Source organism: Pleuronectes platessa, chromosome 6 (genome assembly GCF_947347685.1).
Source record: "Pleuronectes platessa chromosome 6, fPlePla1.1, whole genome shotgun sequence".
NCBI classification, from domain to species: Eukaryota; Metazoa; Chordata; class Actinopteri; order Pleuronectiformes; family Pleuronectidae; genus Pleuronectes; species Pleuronectes platessa.
The window spans coordinates 16400262-16424822 of record NC_070631.1 but is presented as its reverse complement, the minus strand read 5'-3'; the positions used below and the strand labels follow the sequence as shown (position 1 = coordinate 16424822).

General features: G+C 41.6%; 1 protein-coding gene across 6 annotated transcripts in view; it reads right to left on the bottom strand.

The window, feature by feature from the left end:
* Positions 1–24561, bottom strand: part of LOC128442598 (kazrin) — a 111317-nt gene that overhangs the window by 13252 nt on the left and 73504 nt on the right. For 5 of the 6 annotated variants that reach the window (XM_053425139.1, XM_053425143.1, XM_053425142.1 and 2 more), the window contains exon 3: positions 4010–4201. In XM_053425139.1, coding sequence (XP_053281114.1) covers positions 4010–4201 — 192 coding nt within the window. Of the gene's footprint in view, positions 1–4009; positions 4202–23389; positions 23687–24561 lie in introns of those variants that run through there. The other variant, XM_053425144.1, reaches the window with a different exon arrangement.

Here is a 24561-nt window from a genome sequence, read left to right as displayed (position 1 = left end):
CTTTAGATATTGTCCGACGTGAATGTTGTTTTTGTACATCTGTAGCAGCCCTAAAAGGGCTTCACCTATTTTCTCTTGTCCAATAAAATAAAAAGCTAATTTATAAGCACTAGCTTTCCCCCTTTTTTTTGCCATCATCTAAAAGACCTTTTATTACTAATAGTCAAATTTTCATAAAAGAATTAGTTATTGCCTCAATACCTTTTATAATGTTCTCTTCATGTGCCCCCTGTAGCAGCCCATTAAGGTGTGAATATACACAGAAAACTGTCTTGACTTTAATGGTGTCAAAATATTCATTGAGTTACATGAACTGTACATTTGCCAGATGTCCTTATCACATTATACCCACGTACACTGTCCACATATAAGCCTCTGCAGCCTGGAACATTAACACTTTTGATGGAAATGGCTAGAAAAAAAACACAAACAAGACAGTGAGACAAAATGGGACGACAGATGTCTTCAGCTTGGAAACAACTGTGAAAAAATGTCACTGACTGCCACCCACCGCAGTATAAGAGCTAAACGCTAACCAATTCTGTTGCTGGCCCTTCATTGCTTTGTTAAAAAATAGCGAACCACAGTGTCGGAAAGATGAAGAGCGACAACCGAGGAATAACAAAAGAGCTGGGAAGCAGCTGCTGTACGGGCAAGTCATGTGGAAAATAACAATACAAAATATTAATAATTCAGGAATCCGGCTACTTTCGCCACAGAATGCAAATGTAATTTTTTTCCCGGGTCACTCTGTGGTCAATAGCTTTACCTTAACGTCAGCTCCTGCTCCACTGCTCATATAAAAACAGCTTTAAGAGCAAAAGAATGAAAAGCAACGGGAAACAGAAAGAAACTTAAAAACGATAACAGCCAATTTCCTGTTGTCCTCCCGCGTACCCCGTCTTAATTGCAGACACGGTCCACCCTGCTTCATGTTTCTGAAGCTTATAAGCCAAGCGAAGTCTCCCTTTATAAAGCTTTCATTAACCACTGATTACTGTCAGTGCCTGCTGGGGCTGGTAAGCTGTGGCCTTCATTAACAGGCCTGAGTCATACAAATGACTGTACCAGCCTGGGCTGTGTGCGGATTGAAGTATTTTTTTGTGCTCTCTCCTGCTCTGCTCCAATCTGTTATGTTCTTTTTTGTTCAACGAGTCTCGAGTGCAACTAAATCCCCTGACAGCGTGTCGTGCATTTGTCTGATTCCAAAATGGTGGTTTCGTACTCTGCCTCTTTCCATGGGCCGATAAGTCTTTGAAAATGATGATTCACCACCGCAGTGATGACATCCCTTCTCATGATGGTTTGGAATCTACTGTGCACTGTCTGGCTGAAGTTCTTCATTACTTTACTCCGTGTACGGTGTCTGTGAGGGCACGTGCAACAGAGAGGAACCAGTGCTGCACATTGGTATTTGACCAGTTCTGAAAAGATCATTAAGGCCATTTTGAATGTTAGGCCTCAGATCTCCGAGGGGCTCTCTTTGGCTAATTGCTCATTTATATTTTTAAATGAAAAATACCTGTATTTTAACAGGGAAACAAATAAAGAATCTTATACAATAGCTTTTACACATTTTAATTAAATTTAATCCACATAATTTCCATCTGTGGCAAAAAATAAAACATCCACTAATCAGCCTGATTAAGAGAAATAGCATTGATTGTAAACTTCAAACTAAGGCAGCTTACTATTAAGGGTTACATGTTGTCTGAATGAATAATAATGAATTACAGTGGATCTTAGAGTTTTTTTGTATAAATACAAAATGTCTGCAAAATTACAAAGACCAAAGTCTGTGGCAAACGGAGAAGAAAACACTGCTCCTGAAGGGGTTGAAACAAAACGTTAGCATTTCTGGCTTTCCGATCATGAAGCACCTATGTCACCAAGTAACAGCCTACCAGCTAGTTTGGCTTGAATTGATACGGCAGAAGCAATCTCATTGTTACTATAGGGATAACAGTGTTTACAGCTGATCAGGAAGTCTCTAACCAGTTTTAAATTAAAAAAGAGTGGATCAGTGGTCCAATCACAGCAGACCTTTTGGGGGGGGGGGCTCATGCTGCATTCAACCCAACGTGAAGCGAATTTTGCCCACGTAAGTTTCATTCTCAATGCTGATTGGCTTTCGCTCATTATTTATAATCCAAATGTTTGAGTTTATACCTGTATTTCACATATATTCCCGTCTTTGCGATCATATGTAGGAAATCTCATCACTTTCAAATTCGGTTTGTTTTTGGTGTAAGAGTTTCAAATACGACTTTCAAACAGAGGCGTTGCTGAAATTTACTGTATGAGATGTTGCACCATATTCTCATAGACCCCAGTACAAGTCCCTTCAATGCATTGTTCAAACTAATATATATTCAAGGTGTGAGGTCATGCAGGACTTAACTGTCTAGCTTGTCTTCATGTTTATAGATGTAACATCAGTCTTAGACTAAAAGGTTTTAAGGATATAATACAGATTTATATGTACGATATATATACATAAGAAATGTACCAAAAGACTGAGCTGAAAGTTTGAGGTTAAGCCAATAAAAACACCTTAATGTGTTTCTAAAATGACATCTGACGTCAATACAGCAGCAGCTACAGTGATCTTCTACAGTACATTGTGCTGTTTGTACATCAGGACTCATTTTTTTTTTTGTCCTCTCTCACCCACAGGTCCCACTTCATCTCTGGTGCGGAACACATGCTAATGGCCTGTAATGCAGCTAATGGGCAGCATGAACCACACTGTGACACACACTAATGTTAACATTATGGTGACATGGAGAAAAAAAAGGCCCGGGTTTGAAACCCTCTGGAGCAAAATGCAGACAGGTTTTCTCTCAGCGCGAGTGCGGGGTGGCAAACAGAAAAACACTCGGCAGCTGAGAGCAAAATGATCACAGAAGGAGATGAAGAGGAAGTTGGGTTTTCTGCCACTTCACTTTGCATACTTTCAATACTTCCATTTGTTTTCCAACAGGGTAAACCCAGTCGCATCAAATCCAAGCTTTAGTTACACATTTGTTAACATGCTCACACGTTAACAGGCTACAATAGGTGGATAGGATTGTCATACGCTGCTTTCAGACAGGCACTGAACTCCAAATCATCTTTTGAATTTATCCAGAGATGTGAGAACACAAATTCACAGAGAGTGGATGTTTCTAACACACAACGGATGCAAAAACAATAAAGACAAAAAGGAAAATTCATTTTCTCATTTAGACAAAATGGGTGCTTTACACATAGGGGATGCTGACAAAGATGTCAAATTGGAAAGACAATGACATTTGAGAGCTATTGGTGATGAGGGCCAATGCCAGTGTCAATGTGCTGTTAACAAAAACACATGATCTCCATGGTGGAATTACCATGTTGTGCCCCGCAGCCTGCATGTTGCCCCGCCCCTCACTGAAAGCACCGGAGAGTTTGGTGCTGTAAATACGTCAGACAGAAGAATCAGCAAATTACTGAGATTAATTCTATTGAGAGATTATTGCAAAGTTTTGTTCATGGTGTTTGTGTTGTGATTGTTGCTTGGATTTTTGCTTTCAATGATCATTGTCCTCCCTAGATTTATTTTTTATTTGAAAGGTAGGAAATGTTTCTGTGCTGTTTTTCTGGATATATCCTGTCTAAAGTCACAGGAGTATTTGGAAGGAGAAAGGGCAAATACAAAAATAGACTCAGTGTTCTCACTGTGCTCAAGAGAAACTGTTCTAATGTTCTTCTTGACATTTTTCGTACTTATTTGACAATTGAAAGTAAATACAAAAAAAAGAAATGTTGAGAAAGAGGAGATGAAACTTTTCAGCAGAACTTATTGATACATATATTATTCAAATCCTGTCTTATTCCTACAATAGTTCAGAAACCATTGCAAAAGAAAGAAACTATATGACCCACTACTCCTCTGCAGAATAGTCTCCTGGCCTTCTCCCTCCCTTGCAGCATCTCAACCAACATTTCAATTTGATGATACGAGAGAGAGAAGCTCCTTCCTCACCTTGCAGAGCCTCCTTGGCTCGGTCCAGCTCCTGCTCCTTCTGAGTCAGCTGCACGCGTAGCTCGGTGGCGGAGAGCACGTCGGCCGAGCATCCTCCCTGGGTCTCCTCCAGGTCTTTACTCAACATGTCCTTCATCTGCCGCAGCAGGTGCACCTCCTCCTGGAGCTGAGCCACCTCCTCGCGCAGCAGGACTACAACACAGAGAGGGAAAAAAAGGTTTAAGTGGCTGACGACAATATTTGTTCTTAGCAAAAAAAATGTGTGCTCGGTGACTTCACACACTGAGTAACTTTTTCGAAGAGAGTAGAAAAATAATTCCAGTAGCTACACGTTGGTCGTGTGCATACTGGAATCCAGTCACACAGAGGTGGACTAGACTAGCTGCAGAATTTATGGAATATAATATTGATGTAAAAGTGACATATGTAAGTTTTCTCTGCTGCCAAACTTTGTTACTGGCTAGGTCGTGATGGGGGCTTGCCAAGACCTTCAGCCATTGTTGCTTTTACAATACCTCCTTGATTAGCACTACTCTTTCTTGGCCGACTGGGCAGTGACTTGCCACCCAGGGGTACCAAAATGGGGAGATTGCGCCAGGAAGCTGGTTAAGATGCCAATCTCCTGTCCCCTCTCCGACACCACCGGTGCGTGGATTGCCGATTTCGCCAGCAGCAGCAATCTAAGGAGCCTAGTCACTGTGCATCTGTTTGCAACCCTCAGCTCAGGGGAATGAAAACGTTTATTTAAAAGATTCCCGATAACCGCAGACTGGATAAACTAAAACAGGAACTTCTGGATAGTTTTTAATCTCAGCTCTTCTAAAGTAAAAGTCTCACTTTTCCCAATGAACTGGACCAACACAGCACTGGCTTGAGTTTTCTGTGAACAGTGATGCTGAATACTGTGTTACATTTGGGAAGTTTAGGCCTTTTGCATCATTGGATTGAACATTTACAATAAAAGGCTTCAGAGACTGGAAACATGCTCCTAAGTACTATTAAGTGTACGGGAAACTTTGGCTGTCTTAAAGCAGAAATAATACGGGCTCCCAGTGTGACAGTTTAGAAACCCTGGGTAATAAGGATCCATCTTTCACAGCAACTCTTGGAATGAAGGGCAAAGTCTGGTAGTGGGTTATTTTTTATCAAAGTTAGAATATGCACGTAAAAAAGAATCTCAGCCGGCAAAACTGACCTTTTGATTCCTGAGAATCCAACCAACACAAGTCAAGACATTCAAGATGGAATAATGGAGCCGATGAGCAAACTGGTAACGGAGCTTATTGTTGAGGAGGAAGCCGACTCTTTTTACACAGTCAAATATGGATGGAACATAAGAGCCACCAAACAGCTGTGGTTTCACAGATGTACTGATACGTTTACTCAGGAAATGGGCCGCTGCTTTGGAGAGCAAAACAGTACATTCATGGAATTCATTATGTCACTGAGCCAGGACCGCAGCATCTTCCTGGAGCCACTGAACCAATCTCTGGAAACACTCTCATTGATTCTGAGCACACTATTGCCCAACAGCTCATTCTTACACACCTCCACATGATGGGAAATGGACGTTGAAAACACGATTCAGTAATTTCTACCGGGCCCTGAAGCAAAGCCAAGTGTCCTCACAGGATTTCAAGTTGCCCAAACCTTTGGCGTGTCCAGTAGCTTGAAGTGAAAAGTCGTTTTCCAAATAAAAATGTGTTCACTAAGCAGAGATGAAGCAAGTCAAATCCCTTGAAACTAATTTTCGGGGTCTTTTTGAGGAGGACCTGACAGGAAATGGAAGACAGAGTTGAAAGACAGTTTACTGAGGAGATCCGACTTATCTGGGGAACAGTGTCTGCAGCCTCACTCTGAAACACTGTAGCATCGTAAGTAGGCCACGATCATATGAGCTGCATTATTCTCGTGTAAGTTGTTTTCCTGAACTCTTTCCCGAATACACAATATTTCTTCTTTGTCAGTGTATGTTTGCCAATATGGAATCAGATATGTGCGAGAATAGATTTCAAGAGTCAAGAAGAAATCTATTGTCATTGTGCAGGCACAACGAAATATAATAAATAGAAATATAAAATATAAGCTATAATGAAATTTACATATAAGCAAAAAAAGTATATAATAAACTCCTTCAATAAATTATAATTAAAGACAATTTGAGGTAACGAGGATGTATACAATAGCAGTAAAGTGACTGATTTAGATAAGAATAAGGAATAATATAAATAGCATGAATACTTCAACTGTGTATTTAGTGGATATGATATGATAGTATACAGTACTATGATATAAATGATAGTGATATTTTGTGTCATTTTAGTGACTGATTTATTGCAATAATAACTAAAAACTGATGTGTGTATGTTGTGTGTAAAATATAATATTTATTAATGTTGTAATATTTTGCAATAGTGCATATAATTGACCACATAGTTCAGTTATACCATTTTCATGTTGACTGTTATTGCTGAAATATACCGACAACTAGCATATCACTTAATGGTAGTCTTTTAAAATATACATGAGCTATAATTTTTTGTTTCAGCAAAAACTCGCAAAAAAGGCTTTAGTCGTCCAATAAAAACCAAAGGCCCGGGCCGGAAGGTTTGTTATTGAGATAAGCATAGAGCAGAATGACTGTTGGTAATGAGCATCATAAGGTTAGATCGGGTCCAGGAGATGAGAGGAGACAAGATAGTGCTAATATAATTACATTTGTCTTTGAGCCTGCTCTGTGTTTTCAGGAATCGTGGGAACAGAAGAGGTCGACTGGTGCTTTAAAGAGCTCCTGGCTGATGTTGTTGCAAAGAAGAAAACCATCAAATGAAAACAGCAGCAGGGAGAAATAGATTTTTTTTTCAGCCACTGAAAATGTTTCAGTATCAGCGGTGGACGCAGAACCTCATTCGCTTTCTAAACGAGCCACAACACACAAATGTCACACTTCAATTTCTCACATTAACCCTCAAAGAAGAAATATTTAATCTAAAAATATGTCTAGTTTCTCACCCCAGACTGAAGGTGCATGTGTAGGCGGGGCACATGGAGAGTAATTTAGAAAAGAATAAGTAGAGACATTCTACTCAATTTCATGCATCCTCAGGGCAGCGAGGGAGCGGGGGCTGATGGGAACCGCTCGGGCCCCATCAAGTACCTCGCATAAATCACACTTCATACTCTTATATCTCTTCTCCATTATTACTGTGTGAAACAATAAACTCCATGGGAAATGAATGGGAGAAACGAGGGCTGGGACACTGAATGTGGTCAAATGAGATAACTTAAAGACACTCGAAATGTGGAACTTGTATGTGAGCCGACATACAGAGCCAGAGGTTACTGCTTTGCATCCTGACTGGAATCACAGAGGGAGTTTTCTCACATTGACCTTTTTGCACAGTGTGTCATCATTATTACATCAGGCCACCATTAAGACAACCTGTAAGTGATCAATCAGAATATGTAGTGTTTGGATTCCAGCGTTCTCCATTTTAAATGAGAAATAATTGAGCCTGTGACAGTCGTGTGCTGTAATGATGTAATGCAGAGCTGGGAGCGAACCAAGGTCTTTACAGTGCAACTAATTGTCACAGGATAACTATTCATTTTAAATCTGTGCAGACAGGAGTTACAACACACTGTGTGACATAACAGATTCTGTGGCCTGAATGAAGAATATTTTAGAATATAATGTTTCCGAATAGCAACAACTGTACAAACAATGACTAAAACGTGAACAGGATAAACAAATGTTGATGGGATATTGTCCGGCCCTTCATGTTTTGACTGTGCTTTCCGGAAAAATCATTGTTGTTGTTGTATGTTACTGACCGATATACATTCTATAGACTGTATATAAAGATGGATGCACTTCATCCCTCTATCCAGAGATTAAGCAGGAGGTCGCACCGATACAAATGCTCAACCAATCACAAATCAGTCTCATACGTCATGTGATGTTTAATCCCAGTTTAATCGTATCAAATAACTTATTACAACAAAATAGGGAAATTGACACTTTAACTAACATCACTGCGATAACAACTACAGTAAATGACAGAAGCCATCTTTGAGAAAAAGTATTTGTCGTACACTCAGGCATTTTAGTTTGGTCCCTGCCTATAGAGGAGGCAGTATTAATCACCTGCAGCCGACCCAATGATCGAGATGTTCAGCGAAACTTTTGCGGGTCAGTCTTGCCTTCCATGTTAATAAACTGTCTATGACTAATACCAACAGAATGTGAATAACACTGCTGTCATTGATAAGTTTCATAATGGACAGAGATGTTCAACACTACAACAGTGAGAACATGTAGTAGAGCCGTGCTTTACATAGAATTTAGCTCTCATCCATTCCTGCAACCCCTCCTTTCTTCCTCACCTCTCCTCTCTCTCACATCTCCCTCCTTTCAACCCGACCAGTCCCGGCAGATGGCCGCCCACACCGAGTCTGCTTCTGTCAGAGGTCTCTTCCTGTTAAAAAGGAGTGTTCTTCCCTCCACAGTCACCATACGCTTGGGAACTGTTGAGCTTCTCTCTATAACATTATGAGGTGTCCACCTTAAGGGCGTTGAGATAATGTTGTTTTGATTTTCCAAAAGAAATGACACTGAACTATAACATCTTTCCCCCACTGGAACTGAAATGACCCTTTCAGTCCGACACACTGTCTCTACACGGTTCACCTGCTCCTTCAATTGGAGTTCACTGACTAACTGAAAGCAGCCGATGATAAGGGCTACCCACTAAATAATGAAAATGAAATTTAAAAGAGGTTATTAGGAGAAGGGTCGAGAGAAAAACGTCAGCATGTGGAGTGTCGTTACACAGAGCTTTCTCTAATGGACCTGATAACAGAACCACATTTTTACAGTGCGACTCAATGAGCGACGCCCTGATTGGAAAACCAACCAGCTGCTTCCGGAAACAACCAACCAAAAGACACTTAAAAATTCTAAAATGGTCACACACTGGATTGGATTACTTATTCAGAAGGTGCGCATTTATTCATTGTGCAGAGGCAGCAAAATAGGGAGCTATAACTAAGGGCTATGCTTTTCATACATATATATATATAAAAGTATAACACTTGCTGTCTCAGTTATGTGTTATTAGCACAGACTGTTTATAAAGATGGACGACATATCAGCTCCCCAAAAGTGAAGCCAGAGCATCTTAAATGCCACCTGGTGGCCGGCTGCAGTATAGGTCTTTAATCCTGCCTCCTCCGTGTTAGTGAGAGGGACTTGGATCAAAAAGTCATAGGACATGTCAAATAATTTTTTCATAAAAAGATGATATAATTTCCTAAAGTTGTTATCAAAACTGACGTTTGCTAAAGTGCTAAGCACTAAGTTTAGTTTTATTTAGCTATTTAATGCTATGAAAACAGTCTAAAACGTCATGATTGACAGGTCAGACTGACTCTGAATGGATGTGGATGTATCAGCGGGACCTTGCAAACCACGGCTCTATCCCCTAATCGCTACGACTCAAACGCTCAACAAGGCAGTGTTCCTATCCAGGATCTTGTAGCTTAAGTTCTTCTGGATAGCTGGCAGAATTGGAGATGCGTCTTTGTAAACACTCTGTGGTCAAAACCCTGAATTTAAAAAAGGCGGCCAACATTCAAACCTGTCTGCAGTGAGGACCGGTTAAAGGTCCAGTTTGTATGAGTTAGTACATTCTCATGGGGAAGTCACACAAAGCAATAAACCTGGCCTCACACGGTTTGTCCATTCATCATGGCGGACACCCTGGAGGAGACCTGCTCCCTAAGTAGATCAAGAAATTATACACTAACGTACAAATAATCATGAATATTCTATTCCATATCTTCAGACACACTGGACCTTTAAATCCCTGCTCTTGACCAGCAACCGGGTCCTAACATCCACAAAGTGATAGGAAATGTTAGGTTTCTAAATAGGCCACAGTGAGCAGAGAGGTTGAAAAAAAAACATGTTATCGTCTTCCCCAGCTTTCTGTGGGAGAGCATGGGGCTGGAACCCTATAGATACGACTGTCAGACATGATGGGGGAGGGGCATGAGGACAGCTACCTATTTGTCAATGTCCGTACAGCCTCTAGTTTGGCAAGAAACACACACTGTAGCTCTGCATTACAAATGACAGTCAGAGTGAAAGCTTCCTGGAGAGTGCTATCTCTGCTGCTCTCCCCTCCAGGGCTTCAAAAAGCCCATTCCCATTCTCTTTGCGAAGTGTGCATTTATGATGTTTTATTTATAACATATTTCATATTGTGAGAATAAACGTATCCATTCAAGCCCTAGCTTTCTACTTCACATTATATCCCACTGTACTCTGCTGCCAACAGCATTCACCAGGTTTTTCTTTAGAATTCAAGTCCATGAAATGGTTTTGTGTTGCACATATATTGGAGTGGAGCCATTGGGAAACATCTCAAAGGACATGTATAAAACTTCACACATTTGGAGAGGTCCCAGTGAATGAAGGAATATAAAGACTTCATTGAAAAAGCACTGGCAAAGAGCATACACTTAGACACATAGAATATGTAGGCTACTATGGAGGACATTGAACATGGACCTTCAGTATCTTAAGTGAAGGACACAACTCTGAGAGGAAAAGAACAAGAATTCAAATTATGTTCATGAAATCATTCACCACAGCAGCCAAATATTGATCACCGGCAGCCGTTTCTAGCTGCACTTCTGCTCAACTGTCAACAAATAAAAACTGTGTGAAGGACTGTGAGCACACAGAAAGTTTGACAACACGGTGCTTTGTTTTATTTGGCAGCCGTGCTCTGTGTTGCCATCACAACCGCAGCCCCCGTCGTCTGGTGATGAGACGATGTATCAGGGTCACATGTTCGCTTCCTCTCGGCTGTTCGCTCAAACTTCAGCACCACCTGTTCCCCACTGACTGACAGAGGCAGCAGATGTTGTCTGACTCCTAAGTGGCAGCTACCACACACAAGTCTGACACTTAGTACGACACATGCTGTATTTAAGAATCTAAATGAATATTACTGTAACTCAGGATGATGTTGCAACCCTCTGCTGAGCCACACACAAATAGAAAAGATTAGATAGGATCCAAACAAAAACAAAAAATTACTCCGGGACCAAAAACGATCGATAAACATGATTATCTTTTAAATCTACAAAAACATATAACTTATCGTCCACTTGGTGGCAGCAGAATCAAGTTGCGAACATTATCACCACCTTACCAGTTGACATAGTGAAAATGTTAGCAAATAGGTTATTTACGCATCCAGGAGGACACATGGTAAATGTTAATAAAACTAATAATGCTGTAGATTCTGAGTTAGAGCTCTGGTACTCCTGACTGAAATATGTGGCTCTATATCTGTTTAATATTTCACTCTGTTCACCAGTTGTCGTTTAGCTGCGAGCAAGTAACCTGCAGTGTGTTTTTAGGGTTTTCTCCCTGACAGCAACTTGCTGCCATGACTGAAGTCCACACCCACTCATTCACTTTTCTAAACTCACTGAATGTGGAGCTCCATGGAGAGGACTCTGTTGTGGCATTACTCGAGTCACTTGATCTGCAAAACATTGTTTGCTCCATATTACACTGAGCAAATCTTCCCACATGAATTGATAACTGCTGCTTTTGAGTCACATCTGATGCGTTTTACTCATTTCTTTCTAACAAATTCGAACAATTTCACATCACACAGTACACTCTGCTCTCCTTTCATTCAGCACAAGCGCAATACATTATGGAGTATATTGCTCCTCTACTGACCATCAGCTTCTCCAAATTGATGTTGAGATACAATTAGGCCACGATATGGGCTGTAAAAATTGTCACTTAACAGTCAGACAGCACTAGAAAATGGCCAACGCACTATATAGTAGACTTTAAAGGGAGTCTGCCGCTCACTGTCGCTGAGAAAGTGGTTCAGTGCGGCAGTCTGTTTTAAGCAGGCTGCACAAAGGTCAGGGAGAGAAGTGAGTGAGGGGATCTCAACAATTCATTTCAGTATCATTCACTAACAGGAACTATAGCCAAAGCTATGACAATAAGATTGCAAGTAACACAGAGCATGGTTCTAAAAGAGCAGCCTTCACAGTAGATACAAAAAAGCAAACATATAAAACAGTTTCCTATCAATTAAAGTCCTTATTACCTGAAGCTGTTTTGGTAGTAAAAGCATTAGTGTGCAGTTTGTGTTTTCCTTTACTGTTACGGAAAATTGTGGACAGTTCCTTGGAGCTTAATAAGTTTCTCTGACTTACGTCTTATGCAACTGGGGCCACAGGCTTTAAACTGAGGATAATGACAACTGATCCCTGCCTGCGTTCTGTTCCAATTCCCTAAACATGCTCACCTCCAGTTATTATGATCCAATGAAACATTAAATACAATCTCCATCCTCTGCCACTGATGCAAATGAGCAGCCGTGCATCAGCAGACATGCACTTGGTACCAGTGAATTATGAATCTGATCAGTGACATTTCGTATTTAGATCATTTAATGGCTGACTCTGCCGTCCTAAATCATCCCGGAGCCTCTGTGACTGCTTCGGTAAAGTGGAAAATTCATACATTCATTCATGTTTCAAAATATCAGCAATTCTCTGGGGACAAAATATGTCTCACTCTTTCCGTTGAAGGAGAAAATAGAAATCTCTTCAACAATTACAAAGACTTTTCATAGTGCATGTGAAGACTTTTTAGACCTTGAGATTTTAATATTTGTTTTTGTCTAGATTCACAAAGACCTTTGTTTGGCATTAACTAGTAATAATATTACTTTTTCCATTTAAAAATAGTTAATTAATGAAAAGTGTCTGTTATAATATTTCAATTACCTCACAAAAAAAAGCATTTCTCATTAAACCTTCATTTGTTTTCACCATCCAGCTAAGAACAGTTTCGGCAAAAGCTAAATGTTTGTAAAGTTTGAAACCTCCTTCAACTTTAACTAACAAACCTCAAACCTCCTGAAACCCCTACTAGGATATAACACAACAATGCAAAGGACCCGATGAACAACTAAGACCTGAAGAAGCTTGTGGCTGGATACGTGGTCGGTGAGATGTTGTTATCTCCATGATTGAGTCTGCACTTTTCAGACAGATCCTTTGGAAATTAAAGGTCAGCTCCAACCAGGTACCCCCGGGTTAAAGAAAATAAATTGCTTATTTGAAGCCTTAGCTGCACTTATTGGCAAATGCCCTGACCTTCACACAGAGGAGCAGGAAAGGTACCAGTCGGTTAGGGTGTAACAGAGAAGTTATATGACGGGTGTAACAAACTACTTTAGGCAGGGAGTGATGAGTAAATAATAAGATTACCTAAAAGAGCAATGAGTAATGAAAAGGTTTGGAAATCTTTTTCAATACTGGATCTAAGTTTAGTTGAAAAACCACTAAACGACAGTCGACAATAAAAACCACTAAGGCAAATTCAAAGTAATTTTTTTTACATGTTATCCGTATATTTAATTCAAATATACAAATCTCTGCATGGTGCTTCATTAAGTCTGTAGTGTTCCTCGCTAGATTCGGTCTACTCTCGGTTTAGAAGCAAATCGCAAAAAAACAAGGTGAACACAGCCGCCGACTCTACAAGCAGTGTAGACCCGGATCCAGGAGGAGCAGCAGCTCTTGGCTCATCTCTCTCAGCAGCAGCTCAGACACGTTGGTGTCGAAATCCGTTCACAGGAAATACAGTCACACTTTCAACTGTTTAGCTTTAAGCATTTGGTCGTTGTGTCAACTTGAGTTTGAGGTGGCTGCTAACTAATGTAGGCTAACGTTATGCCAGAGTCAAGTCGAGAGTGAGCTGCCAACAGAGTAAAGCGTAATGTTAACAATACACGTTTGGTGATATCTACGTTGCCTGTAGGAGTAAAAACTATTTCAGTACAGATGCAGGAACCGAAATGAGGCAACACAGTCTGCGTTGTGATTCAGTCCGTGAAAAAGCCCAACTTTTGTAATAAAGTGCATTTTGAATAATTAGCCCAACGCTGACAAAGACCAGTTATTATTTGTAATGAGTAAATCTCATTTTACAGGACCACATGTTGGTTCTCTGCAGGTGTCCAGTTTATGTGAGTGGCCTCTCTCTCTCTCTCTCTCTCTCTCTCTCTGTCTCTCTCTCTGTCTGTCTGTCTGTCACTCTGTGCCTCTTACATACTCTCTCTTCCTATACTGTTCCCGTGTTCCCTGTTCCTTCCTCCAGTATTTCTCCTTGCCGATTCTACAAAAAGGAAGGATGCAGAGACCAAGCTGCAAAAGATCCAGCAATCTGTCAACGAGTCCAGTGGCCACGAGGCAGCTGAGATTGGACTTGGCTGGAGCGGGATTGGAGGTCGGAAATTGATATAGAATGACACAAAGTGTCTAGAGGGGGGAGAATTTTAGATTGGCTCTCCCTCTTCTGGGGGAGTGGGAGGGGAGGGCGGGGTGGGGCTCAATTTTGGTCTCTTACTGGAGACAAAATCAATTAAGGGTCCTGTTTTTCCCACTGAGTTCTCATGGACCCAGTTTGCAGAGCGAGGACCCACAGAGGCACAGTGTAGAGGAGATGATGACAAAATAAACACTGCTGTGGTGACAGGCAGCAACGCTCCACCACAGATACTGTAAGAGCGACTGAGTATAAATAATGGAGCGGGCACATTATAAATTCTCCATATAATATTTCTTTGATATAATAAGAGTGCAAATTAGTCATGTTACGTTCCGCTTCAATTACTGCAAATATCCCATGTGACAAAATCAACAAATCATTAGCTGCCGGAGTGAGTCTGGCCTCAGTGCTACGTAATCGATTCCCTTCAAACATATATCTTAATGAAGAATGTCATGTTTAATAACCGGAAAATGTTTTTAAAGATGTCCACCACTAGCTCCACTCCAACGTGTCTCCTGTCAAAGATGAATGGGTTCACACAGTAACACCTTAACCTCAGTGTGAACGCCAGGCACGTCTTACTGCAGTCGTGCAGGACAAAGGCACAACCCAAATCAGGAATGTGTTAAATTAAAAAACAGGAACAAAAGAGCAGTCAGGGTCAGGTATGTGACCAGCAAGTGCTTTCAAGAAGGGACGCGAAACACCCTGCATCCTCCTGTTTGTTTTGGACTTAGCATCTCAGCCGTGGCTCGGCCTGAATAATTACATTCACAGACAGAGTCTCAGTGACACCCAGTGACAGATGCCACGCTGGGTTAACAGCTTAACCCCCTCACAGCAACCCTTTGAATATACCCCAAATAAATGACTGATTTGAGAGCGCTAGTGTTGATGTGAGGAAGATTTTTCAGCAGGATTAATCTTCATCATTCCTTTGTCACTAAATGCAGATTAAAGTAGAAATAAGTAAAACGGCCTTGTGAGCTCTAGTGATGAGCCAAAGTGGAGGCTCGGAGGTCAGTGGTGTGAACATACAGCCAAAGTCAAAAGCAGAAGAATTGCAGTGTAAATACCCCCATCAAGGAAGTTATATGTCAACATGGGTTGCTTGTTCATTGGTTGGTTGATTTGTTTGTTAAACAATTGCTGGAGGACTAAAACATGGGACAAGAAACCCCCATGACATGTTGCTTCAGATCCTGAGGAGGGGGCAGATCCATTTATGATATTTTCCCACATTTTCCCAACTGATATAACATAATAGCTTAAGGGATTGTCTGAATTTAAGGGGACTGTTGGACCTTGAGAGAAGTTTCGCTCTATAGAGAATTTCAATGATTAATTTAGGTATTTAAATGTTAAGGAATATCCTTCTTTGAAGCCCTCCATGTACAGCACAGGCTGATCTAAAACATATCTCACCCTGGGGTCCTCAGGTTCATAAGCTTTGCTTCCTGTTGCCGCTAAAGTCCTTGAGAGCAGCACCAGTACCAACCCCCCCCCCACCTCTTATAAAATCCATAAGAATCTGCTTTGTTATTCCGCAGCAAACTACATGTAAGAGCAGCTTCAGGCTGATGCAATCCCTTCGTCATGCTTCCATTTCCATGTAATGATTATATCTCAGGAAGCAAAAGAATTTCATGGATTTATCCACAATCCAGAGCGGCAGAAAAATCGCTCAATATTGAATATACTATATGTGCTCAACAGTTATATACTGTAGACTTTCTCTGTAGAAATGGTATTTTTTTTAAAAGCTTATACTTTTAATTTGATGAGCTAAGGAGCAGAAAGACATTCTCCCACACACAGAGAGATATTTGTTCACAAACCCTCAATATAAATAAACAGATTCATGTTGCCCTTTGCAGCCATATATAAAAACATCAGCCGTTATTTGACCTTTCCTCACGAAGAAATCTATTTGTGTCCTGAGGGGAAAAAATCTGAAAAAGAAAAATCAACTCAATAAAAAAGATAAAAACTCTAAACTTTTCTACACTGGCTGTTACTTCACCTCACTGTGTGGAGATTATGTCCTCCTTGAGGGGCAGGACAATGCAAATCATAAGTCATTTCTATAATAGCATTTGGAAACTATGCTGCAGAGTTTGAGAAATTGGACATCAACGTGACTTATCTATTCTCTTTTGCCATAGTGTGGAAACTTGTAACCTCCACCAGCTTAACATTTTTACTTATGTTCATATATATGTTTCGCTTCGACTCGGTGGAGGGAAGAACCGAGGAAAGTTTGGAGAACACACAGTTAAAGGTGTGGAACCCTTAAAAAAAAAAAATTCTCAATAATCTAGTAAGTACAGAATGTGCTCAACTGAGTGCTCCTCTAGTTTGAGTTGTGCAATCCATCCCCCTGAAAAAACAAGTGTACTTTAATCTTTAAAATGCGTTACAACACAACCGTGACACTGGCGTAAAACGAATGCGGACTTGAAGTTCATGGTGAATTATTCAAGTCACGCAATTTTCAAGGACCTGATTGAAGGAGCTGATTGAATTTCATATCACACAGAAATGAATGCAAACAGTAGTTTCCTGTAAGAGTGTAAAAAAAAGGTCAGCAGACATTACAGGGACACTGCATCTACTGCAGAGGAGCGACTAAATCCTGCAAACAACCGGTTGTGTGTGAATTGAGCTTTTTAATATGAATCCATTGTTTGACGTGAAGAAGCAGTGACAGGTACAAATGAGGTGATAAAAATCTGCCAGAAGCGCAGCAAGGGATAAACACGTCACATTCGCATGCAAGTCCTCACGCAAGGGAAAAAAGGGCATGTGCACACTTTTACATCTGCTCATGCACTCCTGCATTCAGGGCAGATTGCCAAAATATATTTCATGGAGCCTTTCATCAAAAATGAGATGCTGGAATCATTAATAAAAGTGTGTCTCTGTCTCATGAGCGCGCGCACACAGACACACACACACACGTGCGCACACTCATCTTTATGGACCATTGATAGCAAATTCATCAGTGGCTCGAGAGCGATAGCGACGTCTAAGCTCTGACTGATGAAGGCAGCCTGCAGTGTCTGCTTCTGTCTGCGAGTGCTTTGCTCTGGATTAGCTAGTCAATTCTCACGAGCAGAATAATCTCCCCGTGTTGCCCGAGGAGATGACAGGGTCACGCCTGATGAAAAGGGGAAGAAAAACTGAAAAACTGAAAACACACCCTGCTTCGGGGCACTCCATCACAGAAATCTCCCTCTAATATTCTGTGAGTGAATATAAAAGTGAGAGTGATGAAGAAAGATTGTAGTTCAACGTATACAGGCTATATACGGAATATAGAGACAATATACATACTAATTCCACCAACATCTATCTGTCTTTGTGTTCGTGGAACGTATATATCGAGGACTGCTTCACACGTGGCATGTAAGGCCCCAGGAAAGTGCAGTGACTAAAGGCCAATTTATGCTTCTCCGTTTTGACGGACACGGACAGATAGGACCGCCTTCTTTGCCGTGGAACCTCCTCTCCGGGCTCCATGGAGAGCTTTTCGTGCAGCTCTGATTTTTCTAACTACATGTTGGCATGGCGGAGAGCCTACGGATAGCCATTGGCTGTGATTGGTCCGCTAACGACAGTATTTCGTAACGACATCATTTCCGGACCTTAAACCTATATCACAATAAACCCAAACACAACTACGATTCTACGATTAATGTGACGATTAATGTGACAGGTGTGTTAAGCCAGCGGAGTTGTCCGGCTGACAGTGGCTGGTTAGAGCCCTGTGTGTACGGTCACATACGGTTATAACGAACTTTCATAACGGCGCAAGCGTCCTAGCCACCATGCTAACTGAGGTGGTAACTCTGAAAAAACATGCTGTCATGACTTTAACTCCACGGCTGTCATGACACTGTTTCTCAAACAACGACAGGTTAGAAGCAACCACTTGGTAGTTAGTATCGGGAGTCCCTGCTGACTGTGTGTGGAAGCTGGGGGGGGAGCTAGCTGCTTCTGTGTAGCTTTAAGCTGTTGAATTAGCAATGCAGTTTGGAAACAAGACCAGGGAACCGCTGCGCTAAGAAACGATAACATCAGCATTATGACCCGCTGGGTGTCACTTTATTATATTGAGTTGCCATCGTACACTGTGTGTGTGAAAAGCCTAGAGCAGGTAAATAATGAACGTGGACTTCTTCTTAGAACTCATGAGGTAGGCTTCTCTAAGCTCGTCTTCCGGTGCGCCACCTACTGTTCTGGCGCCTGATTGTTTTCAGCAAAGGAGAACTATAAATCAAAAAGTGTCCTTCCAATCCGTCTGTCCGTAACGGACTCGGAGAAGCATACAATGGCCTTAATTCAGTGCTATTTGGACACATGATAAATACAATGAAAATGTTAATAAACAGGTGATCAGCGATCTGTAGCAGTCAGTGGGGGCGGGGCAGTGTTTCTTCACTCTGTCCTCAGATAAACAACAACAGTGATCGGTAACTGCGTCAAACAGTTACCAGTCAACATCGCTTCCAGATTATTTTAATAATTGGATAATTGCATCATTATATTCATATTATTCATTATATATTTGCACATATCGGACTGACACAGACATTCGTCATCTCAGCAACATTCGTAAACTTTAATTGCATGAAAACAATGACTATAAAATTCTTCCCTGCAGATAAACCAGGTAGGATGGACACATAGTTTTCTGACATCTTACTGCACTAAAGACTACATTTAAAAAGCTCTACTACGGTATATTGGAAACCTGTGATGATTTAAATACTTTTGGCAATTATGAAGTGGCTCCAGAAATATTACTACAGGCCAAGCTAACATCCCATTTCAAACAGGCACGTATAAAGCGGGCACTGCACTCCTATAAGAAACTAAGTGTAATAGAGCATCCTCATATTTGAGAAGCAACAACCTTCAAAGACATTTTGCTTGATAAATGAGTATCGATTAATCATCTAGTTATTTTTCAGCCATCTTGTCATTTCTCCTCGCACGGCTTCGCTTTCACCAAACAAACAAAAATCTGACTTCTTAAGAGTCTGAGGCCGTCGCCGTTCATTTACGTCAAAAGACATTTAAATGACGATGTCACTCACGGCACGACTCCCTAGCGCCTCCAGTCAGCCAGTGTCGATCAAGTGGTCTCAGCTTTACCATCACCGAATCTGACATCCACATGCTGGCAAGCCTATTTCATGCTTCAGGTCCTCGAAGTAATGGGGGCTGAGCTTGGCGCAAGAGTGTGGTTAAAACAGAGCTCGACAGAGAGCACAGAAAACTGATCAGAGGGAAAGATAGGCAGTAATCTCAGCCGCATTCCACCAATATCTTTGTCCGCTGGCTTTAAACCCTCTCGCCTGTCTGTGGATGGTATCAGCCCCACTGGCTGGAGCCTGTTCTGCTCTCTGAGAGACACAAACATGCACACAGGACTCACTGTGTGCATGTTTGTGAGCCGGACAGATTTGCATTTTTTTTTTTTACTTCAAAAAGTATTTTTAAAATACAGAGCACATTGAGCAAGTTTATGACCATTTTTTTTTATTCATGGTATCCCTTTAACAGAGTTACATAAGCAGCCCTCTCTCTGCCTCATCTTCACCGTCTGCACCGAATTGACACTAATCCGTCACAAAAAAAAAAGAAAAAGAAGTGTTTGTTTAAAAGTCCTTCTCCCATCTCTGACGTGAAACCCACAAACAGACAGATTACTGTCCTTCGGAGGCTGCAGATGGACAGATAGAGTGAACAGCTTTCCTTCGTCACGGAGATGAGCAGCAGGGCTTCCATGAAACTGGAGGAGGTGCTGCTCAGGCCATGATGGATGGCTGGTCGGATGGAAGATAATACAGCTGGCATAGAGGGATGGATGGAGCCATTAAAAAACAACTAAAGGGGGGGTTTGCAAACAAGCAAAAAGGGAAACTCTTTCACAGAGGTGTTAATGAAGGTGCAGGCTTTGGCAACTATCCTCTTCCATGATCTCCTAATTAGCTGCGATATATTTATCATCCTCCGTGTTTTGCATTAGCCGGCATTCAGCTGGTGAATAAAAGCTGCTTCAGGGTACTATAATGGCAGAAATGTCCACTATTTGCTTATTATATGGAGGTATAACTAATTATATGTACACTTCTGTCTGAGTCGCTGCTTTTAATGAATATCTGTTTCACTAATGTGGATTCTCCAGCTGCTGGTTGAGGATTTATTCTGGACGGGTTATAAACCCGACATGATGTGAATGTTAATTGGTTGCACCAGGCCTGGCTCTGCTGCCTCGGTTATAATAAGACCTGAGGAACAATAAACATGTTGTGAGAGATTTCTGTGAGTGTGACCAGCGTCTTCTGCATAGAACATCGAATTACATAGAAAACATTCAAATTCAACCGACTCTTTCTATTAGATGGACAGATTGGTGGAGACAGCTAGCAGAGAGATGTGTCCATGTGTTTCTGTTCAGAAAGGATCTTAATGCCAAAGGCTAATAATGCTGTTATTCATAATAAGGAAAGTCACTGTGTCATCATGGAAGTTTCATCAAACCGTGGATGAGGTAACTCCAACCACTGTGACGAAACCCTGCACTTCTTCCAATGACCCTCACACAGAAACATCTCTGTTGCCAAAATACCATTGACTACAAACATCACGTCAAGATTGACTAATGCAATAAAGACAAATGAGGATACATTTAAGTACAGAGGTGCCAAAACAATCAAAGCCCAACTGTGAGATATTACATTTTCCCAATTTTGGGGCTGAACCTAATGTAGCTAATGGTTTTGGAGTTACATTTGTTCCCAGTCTTCACACTGAGCAGGGCGACTGCTGAGAGCCTCACTAAATAAAGCTGCAGGAATGAAAGGTCTGTCACTGCAAATGCGAGTTACCTTTTCGATGAATTACAGACACAGAGGTCTGTCATCCAGCCATGTTTATTTGATTAGCTGAGAGGGAACAGACGCTGCCTGAAGACCACAGCCCGCACTGGGATGAATTTGATTTGTGACAGTGACAAAGCAAGCAGCAAAAAAGTCATCTGAGATTTTGCATTTCTGCAAATGGGATTTTGTGATGAGGTCTTCAAACTGAGAGAGAGATGTGGATGTAATTAAGACTCCAAACAGTCCATCCTCAATGAAATACAAACTTTGTGCTCTTACAAAGTGGAGGCAAATCTGACTTAGCATGTCCCATGGTTATTATATCATATCTGCTCTGCTGTGAGCTTGTTTTTGACAGGCAGGTGATTATCTTTAACTCGTTCTAAATTGTCTTCTGTCCGCCACAATGGGAAAACACCAGCCCTCCCCCCAGGGAGCTACTTACTGAATTCACTTGCAACACAGTTGGAAAAATAAAGCAATTATCCAGCTAGGACTAAACTCAGCTGCACAAGCAATTACGTGATCAAACTGAGCATGCTAGAAGCACACACATACATGTGCAGACTGATGTGTGCACATGTATGAATTCAGATGTGTATAAACGCAGGTGCACGCCCACACGGCTGACCTGATGCTCAGTGAGTGTCAGGTCAGTCCGACGCTAACAAGCCATCCAGCGGGAGCCAGCAACAGCTTCTGTTTCACAGTCTGCTTTACAGAAGTTGTTAATCCACAGGGTTAAACCCACTCTGACATCACGTCACTCATCCTAAAACACCACTTCCTCTCTGAGCGACAGCCCTGACACATAGAGGAGCCACGTCATGTGATTAATCTGATGATTTTTGGGTGCTGATGCTTGACTGGCAGGCCTGGCAGAGCCGGGGAACCGGAGGTTGGATGTGGACGTAACACGGACAAGATCAAAGCCTTAACATTTCCTCAGTTATTCTGAAAAAAAAAAAAAATGAACACCAGCAGCTTTGATTATACATATCAGCCGGTGCATGACTAATACCATGTCCAATTCTAGCTTGCAAAGACAGACCACAAATGACCTCTGAGGTAATCACAGAGGCTCACAGAGAAACTTGAGACGGAAAGGTGAGTGACTGAGCACAATTGCAAATAACAAAAGCACATCTGAGATAGTAAGTAAGGCTAAGATAGCACCTAAGCACTAATTGTGTCTCTGCTACACAACTAAGTGCTGGAAAAACAGTTTGACCAGTTTTCAGTGTTTCTCACACACTGAGTTCAACTGAAAATTAAGTGGATGACTAATCTATGTGAACTTTGACCTTTACATTCTGGCTATTTTCAGCTCAAGGTTGAAGGGCAGGTCAACTACCCGTATGCAAATAAAATGCAGGTATTTGGGAGCAAAACAGTTGAGAGAGAAAAAACTGGATTTGTTCTCACAGTAATCTAACGCTTTTTAAGAGAAAATTGTCTTAAACCAGCTCAGCTGACGCAGCAAATAAAAAATCCTGTGTGAATGTAAAACGTGCGTTTAGGCTCAACACCCCGGACCACAGTGTTTACTATAGAAACAGAGCACAATAGCTTCTTTACATAAAACACTTCTGTGTAGACGACACTGTGCCCGAGGCTGTGGTCTGTTCACTGACGAGTAATAGAACTAAGGATCATAGTCTTTATGACTTTCCAGGTCAAAGGTTAGATCCCAATGTTTGTCTGCAGAATATAGAAAAAACCCAGAACTCCACCGGTGGAAGAAGAGTCACAGTCTAAGCAAACATTCATGACAACTGACTGATAATAATTAATTTATGCTGCAGCCTCTGCCCCCTGTGTTCATGAGGTGAGTGCAGGTTAAAGTCTCCCAACGGCTCTGCACCCGAACAGGTGACTGACTGGTTGACTCACGATTGGATGTGACAGCTGCCAACACGTGAACACGTTGCTCCTCAAGCTGAAAACAATACAACAGATATCTCCTCCCGGGACCTGAACAAAGCCCCTTTCACATTTTCCCAGGAACACATCTTTAAAGTGCAGGAGTGAAACTTAATACATGATCGAGTCCAGCAGAGCAAAGGGCAGCGGCTGCACTTGTTGCCTCCGCTCACTCACCAGACTTTCCCTGCTCGCAGTCTGACTTCATCCCCTCCCCGGGGGGCGCTTTTCCAGAGGATTCCAGGATCTGTCAGGTGTGAGTCGGAGACTTTCAGGACAGACACAAGGACAAAAATAAAAAAAAAATCCTCAGCTCTCACTCAAACCAGGATCATTTTAGTCCATTACCCACTAAACACATGCCCAGCTGACACCAGAGAGTAAATCCAGAAGCTGCCGCAGTGTCTCTCCCTCTCAGAGTGTGTGTACCTGTTCAAGGCGACTCCCATGCGTTCAGCGATACAGTGCGGCCCCTCCCCCTCGACTCAAATGGTTTACTAGGTGAGGAGGGGGGAGGAGCTCCGTAGAGTTGTTCCCATGATTTTTCCCACATTACTCAAACATACACACGCTGATGAGGGGAGGAGCAAATCGGAGGTGTTGGTTTACAGGCAGGCGGGTGTCAATGTGTGTGTAGTCCAACACCTGCAGGCTTCACAGTAACAGGTCTGCCAGCTGTGGACTTGCCTGAGGGTGTCTGTAACTTTAGAGCTTTTAAAGAAACACTCATGGGACCTCGAGTGCTATTAAAATGAATAGCTGTTGTCAACGAGAGACATTTTAGGTTTTTACTTTTATCTGGATTTTTCTTGCTTCGTCACTTTCAGAAAAAACACTTTGAGATCAGTGGAATTTTTTAAGTCATCACTCCACATTTTTTTGGACAACAAACATGTACAACCAAAGGGAGTTGTACAAAGTAAATTAAGAGCTTAGGCGACGCATTTATGGTCGGATTTAAAGCTACAACCACGGGATCCACACAGGATATTGTTGCCATTTAGTGGATTGAAATACAGCTCCCCATTAAATCCTAATAAACCGGATGTGTTTTCCTTTCATTTCAAAATCTATCCTTTAAAGCCAGCTACATTTTAGTTTAATTACAATACTCTGGTTGGCATGGAAAGTAAGCAAACTGTATCTATTAGAAAAACGTTTTCATTATTAGTGCAAATGCAGGAGTAATTATACGTAATTTGTTCACAGAATCTGTTTAATCTTGTTTTATACTCCCGCCCTGCAGTGACCTGTCGGTGGAGGAGGGCGGGTGTGTGAGGGATGAGTGATGTCCGAGGAGTCAGAGAGAAGAAGCCCTCATCTAAAGAACAGTGATAAGTCTATATGCT